The 7,907-nt window shown below is 38.8% G+C and overlaps 1 protein-coding gene across 1 annotated transcript; it reads left to right on the forward strand.

The window, feature by feature from the left end:
• Nucleotides 1-2,276: 2,276 nt before the first annotated feature.
• LOC122015642 (probable glucomannan 4-beta-mannosyltransferase 9) lies at nucleotides 2,277-7,377 on the forward strand. The gene is made up of 9 exons (XM_042572640.1): nucleotides 2,277-3,017; nucleotides 3,110-3,208; nucleotides 3,558-3,810; nucleotides 5,379-5,489; nucleotides 5,609-5,745; nucleotides 5,892-6,005; nucleotides 6,085-6,284; nucleotides 6,456-6,647; nucleotides 6,806-7,377. The coding sequence occupies exons 1-9, from the start codon at nucleotides 2,703-2,705 to the stop codon at nucleotides 6,966-6,968; spliced, it is 1,584 nt and encodes a 527-aa protein (XP_042428574.1). The 5' UTR covers nucleotides 2,277-2,702; the 3' UTR covers nucleotides 6,969-7,377.
• The last annotated feature ends 530 nt before the right edge of the window (nucleotides 7,378-7,907 follow it).

Consider the following 7,907-nt stretch of genomic DNA (forward strand, 5'->3'; position numbering starts at 1 on the left):
ACAGTAAAAAACTCTAGGTAAAGCTCTTTCATTAATATTTTAGATTTTACCTTGTATTTATCTTTTTAAGATAATTAATCTAAATATCCGGTTCTCTTTTACAGCTCTACTATAAAAATCTTCTTTCAAAAGAGAGAGAAGTCTTGAACAGTCTTGAACACAAGAAATATAATAAAAATGAAAGTAAATACAATGAATAAAAATAATTTTATATGAATTTTACTTTGAGCACTTTCTTGTTGCTTGGAAATATCTCTTGATCGGTTGGGAATGTAAGAGCACTTCGTTTCTAATTTCTCAAGAATGGACGTTGAAGAAACTCCATGAAAATCCCTTTTTAGGGTTTTTCAATGTCTTTTAATCGATTGACCTAATCCCTAATCGATAATCATGTCAACTCAACCGTTCAAAATCTACAAAACAACTCTTGTCATTCATCCAATCAATCAGTGAGTCATACAAGTCGATTGACAGCTTTTAATCGATTGACTCATTCGATTCAGAAACTTTCTATTCTCGCGAAAAACACTCTAATTGATTGGAGTTGTTGAATCAATTAAGCCAATCAATTTAGCAACCTCATGTTCTCTTCGCGAAAACACTCCAATCAATTGCTTCAATCAATTGGCCTAAGTCAATTATATTGATTGATCAATCGATTCCGGCTCTCACTGTACTCTCGCAAAAAACTCCCAATCGATTGGCTTAATCAATTAACATTAGGTTAATCGATTGAGTTAGTCGATTGCTCAACCATAAACTCTGAACCCAAGTTTTGGGTTCTTTTGCCCAACCCTAAAGTCATCCATGACTTGTTGGGACTTCCGGTTGCTTAGCATTCGGTCAACCTTGACCTGTCAGGACTTCTTTATCAACTGTCCGATCCTAACCTTGACAACTTCCCGTTGGACTTCAATCATTCAGTGTCTGATCAACTTTTGACTCACTTGGACTTTCTCACCAAGTATCTGGTCCTCCCTGATCTACTTGGATTTTTCTCTTGTCAACTTTCCCATTGATTTTTTTTACCTAACCTCCGGTTAAAACTAGTTACTTGGTAGGCTTTTCACCTTTGCCTGCCTTCTAGTTAGAATTTTCAATTGCTTAGCCTCTAGCTAGAGCTTTCCCTTGCCTAACCTCAGTTAGAACTTTCTGCCGTCTAACTTCCAATTCTAACTTTCCGTTAGAACTTTTCCTTACCTAAACTCAATTAGGGTTTTCCTAGTTAAGTATCTGGTTCTCTCCTGACCTACTTAACTTTTCTCTCACATATTGTTAAATATCGAAACTCAAATTCAAGTTAATCCAAGTTTAGTCAACTTGATCAATCTTGACCCGAGTATAATCACATCAACATTTAATATACTATTAAAAAAGGTAGACTCACTATCTTAACGATCCCCTAATGTCAACCGTATGAATATAAAAGGAGATAAATATAAATATATAAGTATTAGATGTATGATAAAATAAACCTCAAATTATCAGTTTATAAGAATCAACCCATAGCCTTTAATACGCTATTAAAGAACATAAGTACTGCTTTTCTCTAAAATGTAAAAAATAAAGATGTATTTGTAAAATAAAACATTAATGAACTGTTTTTGTTGGAATGTCAAAATTAGGAATGAGAATCACTACAACTATAATGAATAAATAAATGATTTAATTCTTATATTTTTTTCTATCTTATTTTTATTAAACATGATATTAATTAGTTTATAGAGAAAGGAAAAATTAGGTTTGGTCTAAAATAGCAATCGGACAAACAAATTTCATTTGTTTTTCTATGAAATTGGAGAATGATACTGGCATTACAAGTATTTTGGTAATAATTAAATAAATTATTTAGGGATGGTGAATGCGGTTTCACATTATTTTCAACTTCTCACCAAGAAATTGGACCTTTGAGAATTGAGATGCTTGGGAATATTCTTCTTACAATAAAATAAAATGGTACTATCATATTAAATAAATTAATACATATATTTTTAAAATGATGATGGTAAGATTTATTTATTTTTCTATTTTTGTAAATTATTTCTATCTAAAATTATACGTAAACTCGCATTAAAGAAGTGGTACGTGACAAACTAAAAAGTACGGGTGAATTTTGATAATTTCATAAAGTAGAGGGTCTAAAATATAATGTGCAATATTTCTAGTGATGTCGCAGTAAATGAACCGGTGTGATTAACGAAATGGCCGGTAATTAAACTACTAAACTTTGTGTTAACGAGGCGGTTTATTTAAGGGCAGTGCTCAGAAGCCTTGTGGCATATGCCCGGGCTTCTCTCCCTCCTCAGTGTGCCTCGCTCCCTCCCTCGCTGATCCCTGAGCTCGCATTGCTCGGGGAGAAGAGAAGAGAGAGGAACAAGGCCGGGGATCGATTGCGCAAGCACTTCACTGTCCTTTTTCCGGCGTTTGTCCTCCGGATCTGGTGAGCTCTGCTTCCCCTGATGCTTGTTGCTCTGTTGGTTTTGGTGGGTTTCGTGAGCGAAAAGGAGGCCCTTTTCTCCCTCATTAATGGTGTGTGGAGCAGCTGACAGAGTGTGAGAATTTTCCACCCGAACGACGACTTTGTGTCCCTTCTTTGTCGCCGATCTTGTTCCTGTCTCTGCGAGGACTGTGCCAGTCCTGCGCCGATCCACTTTTCGTGATTTTTAGCCCCATTGCTCGATAAGTCCTCTTTTGAGGCGGAGATGGATAGGGTTTCTACGGCGTCGATGTTTCCGGGCGTGATCCAGGCGCGGGAGCAGATGTGGATGGCGTGGCAGCAGGTGAAGGCGCCGGTGATCGTGCCTCTGTTGCAGCTGGCAGTGTACATCTGCCTGACCCTGTCGGTGATGCTCTTCGTCGAGAAGGTCTACATGGCCGTCGTGATCACCACCGTTCGACTCCTTGGCCGCCGCCCGGAGACTCAATACAAGTGGGAGCCGATGGGCGACGACGCCGAGCTCGGCACCTCCGCCTACCCCATGGTGCTCATCCAAATCCCAATGTACAACGAGAAAGAGGTCCGTCCCGCCTTCGGTTGCCTAAAGTCCCCGCCCTAAATTTCGCCGCCACTTCCGCGACCCGCGCGTCTTAATTTTCTTTGAAATTTCAGGTCTACCAGCTCTCGATCGGAGCTGCTTGTGGGCTCTCATGGCCTTCGGATCGCATCATCATCCAAGTGCTCGACGATTCCACCGACGACTCCATTAAGGTACGAGATCAAACTGATTTCCAAAGTCCATTATTATAATTTTTCGATTCCCGAAAGACGAATAGATCTCTCCAATAATGTCACCACATGTAGTTTTTTTGAAACTGCTGTAATTATTTTCCCTCTTTGCGAATTAACACATCCACTTGTTGTGCCTAATTTGACCATTTCCTGCTTGGCACCGACATATTCTGGTGAAAAAAAAATTCATCCTCCCCACGATTTAGCTCATCTGGTTAGGAAAAAAAATATTAATCGTTAGTGACTGCGCTGCGAGAAAAATCACAACTTTGGCATGCACTTGCAATGGATCTGACAACGCTATGGCTGGTTGGTGGAAACATGGCAGGAGCTGGTGCAGATAGAGTGCCGGAAGTGGGCGAACAAGGGGGTCAACATAAAGTATGCTATCCGTGATGACAGGGTGGGTTACAAGGCGGGCGCGCTCCGGCAGGGGCTCAAGCATAGCTACGTGAAGGAGTGCGAGTACGTTGTGATCTTCGACGCCGACTTCCAGCCCGAGCCCGACTTCCTCCTCCGCACCATCCCCTTCCTCATCCACAACCCCAAGGTCGCCCTCGTCCAGGGCCGCTGGACTTTCGGTATGATCCCTCCCTTGCCTTCTCATATGTTATGCAAAAATGTAATTTTTCAACACCGAGAGAGAATAGCACTGACCAAATCAAGGCAAAAAGAAAATTTTCTGATGAAATTATCTTAGAGAAGTTTAAATTATCTCAGAAAAGTTTGGCCTGATTCCTCATTTCGGTGAAAACATTGATGTTTTACTGCATGAGGAGAAGAAACTGAGTACGTAGATTTGTCTTTTAGATGATAGGAAAGGGCCGTGAGCAGAGACGTGGAGCGGGAAGTGGTCCCTCGAGTAGTTGCCTCTATACGAGAGAGGCAGAGTAGTAGCTCAGAGTTAGATCAAGCAACTGTGTCGGTGGCCTCCTTAGTATTAGATTATTATTTAATGCAAAGTTATTTTTCGTCGTAGTTGTAAAACATAGTTATGGATTCTGAATCCTTGATCACTAGTTTTAGAAATTCCGTACGTTTATTAATATGTCACTTTTACCCAGAAAAAAAAATAGTAATTTTCTTATTCTTTTTTGTTCTTACATAAGTATTTTGAGAGTAGATTGAGTAGGAGAGGACTTGAATTGTTAAAGTTGCATGATGCTTAAGGACCTACAAAATACAAGATCATCGAGGAGTCATGGATAATTATGATCTGCATATTTGTAGACAACCGTACAGCCGAGGTTCTAATTTTGTGGAGTAGGTCATAAGCCCCACATAATAGACTTAGTTGGTGAGATTCATGTTTCTTTTTCATTTTTTTTTTGTGCCTCAATTTCATCACTATCATTGTCTCGTTAGATTCTTAGTGGACCTTAATCAAAATCACATGTTAGGCAAACATTGTTTTCTTTTGAAACGTGTGCATCGATTCTAAAGGGCAATGAGTGATTACAGATCCAAGATCACATGAAAAGTTTTAGCTCCGGATCTAAAAGAAGCACACTTCATAAATGGGAGGTGCAACCACAGTAAGAATTTTATTTTACGAAAGGGTAAGAAAGATTCCAGTATTATGAGGTACTGACACATCACATGCATATATTTCCGGTGACAACAGCTTGTGATAAATAATTCTTCAGTCCTGTTCCTTCCTCCCCAATAATTCTTCTCATTTCACGTTTTCCTTCCTTACCTGTTCTTCTGCTAGCAAGAGGAAGAAAGCACACAAAAAAAGTAGCAGCTAGATAACAACTGTCGTCTGATTCCCACAACTTTAGATAGGAAGATTAAATAAGTAAAGGTCGAACATATCTTTTAGCTTTGGTACTGCCGAAATCGGCTTTAAGTTTTACCTTCCCTCTTCTTTCTGCTTTTCCCATGTGCAATTATACTCGCTGCTAACACATCGTAGCTAATTGTCTCCACTTTTTTTTGTTTTCATGCCACCGACACTACAATTTACTGCCTCTATTTTCTTTTCTGAATTTGATTCATCTAATCCAGTCTGCAACAAACAGGGCAACTTGTTCCCACATCCAAACTTATTTTCTTAGTTGCAGGAGATAATAATTAGATTAAAAAAATAAAAATATTTAGAACAGTACATTGCTTACCATCCTTGGATGCAATTGATTGACTGCAGTAAACGCGGATGAAAATATGATGACAAGGATGCAGGAGATGTCTTTGGATTACCATTTCTTTGTTGAGCAGCAAGTGGGATCCTCCACCTATGGCTTCTTCGGTTTCAATGGTTAGTTCTAGACGCACCTTGAAGTAATTAAATCAATGAAGTAGGCTAAGGTGCAGATCATTGCGCTGTAAGAGTGGTGTAGAGATTTGTTCCAAATGCTTGAACCGATTTTCTCACAGGAACTGCTGGGGTATGGCGGATTTCTGCTGTCAATGAGGCTGGAGGTTGGAAGGACCGGACGACCGTAGAGGACATGGATTTGTCTGTTCGAGCAAGCCTCAAGGGATGGAAATATATATTCCTTAAAGACCTCGAGGTATATACATTAATTGAGATTAGTTAAGAAAATATCAAATGCGATACTAAGCATGAACTAAATCAGAAGTTTTACTACCGATTCGCTATGAATGTCGCTATGCTAATACCCTAATCCATTTCATGAATTTTATTGAACATGTGAAGGTCAAAAGTGAACTACCAAGCACCTTCAAGGCCTTCCGCCATCAGCAACACAGATGGTCCTGTGGCCCAGCAAACTTGTTCAGGAAAATGGTGATGGAAATATGCAAAAATAAGGTCACTTACCTTTCAATATTGCAACTGCAAAACACTTATTTTTTCTATAGATTTTGATCAAAATCCTATATCAATACAGAAAGTGACTCTCTGGACAAAGATCTACGTCATATACAGTTTTTTCTTTATCAGAAAGATTGTAGGTCATATTGTGACCTTCATATTTTACTGCATTGTTATACCAATGACAGTCTTCATTCCTGAAGTACAAATACCAAAGTGGGGTTTAGTGTACATTCCTTCAATCATTACTCTGCTGAATTCAGTTGGAACACCAAGGTATGAGAAGAACTCAAAGAGTTATATATCTTCATTTCGCTGTTTTGTTAGTCTTGCCAACTTATTTGATGATTAAGGAGATGAAAAACTCCTTGATCATCAAATAAAGGCACAATTCTTGTCCCCTCTTTGGCTAAATTTAAAGATCCATCACTCGGTCAATTGTCGCAGGTCTTTTCATTTGCTGATGTTCTGGATCCTTTTTGAGAATGTCATGTCTCTGCATAGAACAAAAGCAACCTTAAGTGGCCTCTTGGAAGCAGGAGGGAAAGTCAATGAATGGGTGGTGACGGAAAAGCTTGGAGATATTATGAAGACAAAATCTAAAGCAGCTAGGAAGCCACGGCTTAGAATTGGTGACAGGTAATCACAGTTCTTCCATTCCATCTCATGCACTCAGTTTATCTGATTGCTTTGCTTAATTCTAAAAATCTTAGAAGCAAAGTCTGCAACATTTTGAGGAGAAGCTTCGCACGAATAATATCACATTGATATGATCCTTTTCTTGTCCTCAAAAACAGATTGCATCTAATGGAGCTCTGTACTGGGTTATATCTTTTCTTCTGCGGGTGCTATGACCTGGCCCATGGGAAAAACCATTACTACATCTACCTCTATCTTCAAGCGATCGCTTTCATAATTGTCGGATTTGGTTATGTTGGCACTTTTGTTCCACAATCCTAATGGTCATAACTCCTTATACGACCAACTGCTTTAAATATACATTACGTCAGTATTATATCCAATACCCGGGTTTGCATCAGCTCAAGCAACTGTCTGAAACCATTCACTTAAGAAAAGAACCACTCATCATCTACGAAGGCAGACTTCTATCTAATAGGAGCCTTGTGTGAATAGTGAGTCAGTATAAATATTATTGTCTACCCAAATGTAATAGATAGAAGGGCCTGAATCTCTTCTGCAGAAGCTAAGGCAACGGCAGTTGAGAGAGAGATAAGATTTAGCTTTGTGATGTGTGCAAGCTAGCAATTCTAGTTTATTTATAATTATTGAATTTCCCTTATATTCCTTTGTATTGTTGTATCCAGAACAAGCCCAAAGAAGCCAGCTGGGAACATCCAGTTAATTTTTAGCTATTGATGTGTTTTATCCTCAAATATGAAGTTGTTGTAATCATATTCTTGCAAGATGTCAATTAGTATTCTCTCATTTTGGTAAATGAAATCCCTTTTTGAGTTTCAGTACTGCATATTTTGCAGCCAGTTTGACAATTTCAAATAAAACGGGGCACTCTTTCGATTTTTGCCCAAGATCTTTTTATTGTATGAAACATTCTAGCATCAACAATCGACATGGTTTGCACTCACTTCTACATTTGACACAGCTTTTGAATGGGTTGTGTCTTAATCTATCACCTAAAATATATCTGAGAAGCATAGATACCTTGATATACCAATCATACAATCTGTAAACCACATGGCAATGCCAATCAAGGTTTATGATAGAGGAGAGACATACTGGTTGGTAGGGTTTATGACAATGCTAATCTTGACGTGAACCAATTTTGAACACAAAACCAAGTTCTAATGCACCATGCAAAATTGGATCCACGTAAGAAGGAAAAATTCTTCTTATGAAGTTGAGCAATTTGACATTTCTTGT

This window comes from Zingiber officinale, chromosome 8B (genome assembly GCF_018446385.1).
Source record: "Zingiber officinale cultivar Zhangliang chromosome 8B, Zo_v1.1, whole genome shotgun sequence".
Taxonomy (NCBI): domain Eukaryota; kingdom Viridiplantae; phylum Streptophyta; class Magnoliopsida; order Zingiberales; family Zingiberaceae; genus Zingiber; species Zingiber officinale.

What these genes read in the sequence shown, in the direction of transcription:
- LOC122015642 (XM_042572640.1), top strand. Translation starts at nt 2,703, where the DNA reads ATGGATAGGGTTTCTACGGCGTCGATGTTTCCGGGCGTGATCCAGGCG. An exon ending in CAATGTACAACGAGAAAGAG is followed by an intron (nt 3,018 to 3,109) that starts GTCCGTCCCGCC and finishes TTGAAATTTCAG; the next exon opens with GTCTACCAGCTCTCGATCGG. An exon ending in CCAGGGCCGCTGGACTTTCG is followed by an intron (nt 3,811 to 5,378) that starts GTATGATCCCTC and finishes GATTGACTGCAG; the next exon opens with TAAACGCGGATGAAAATATG.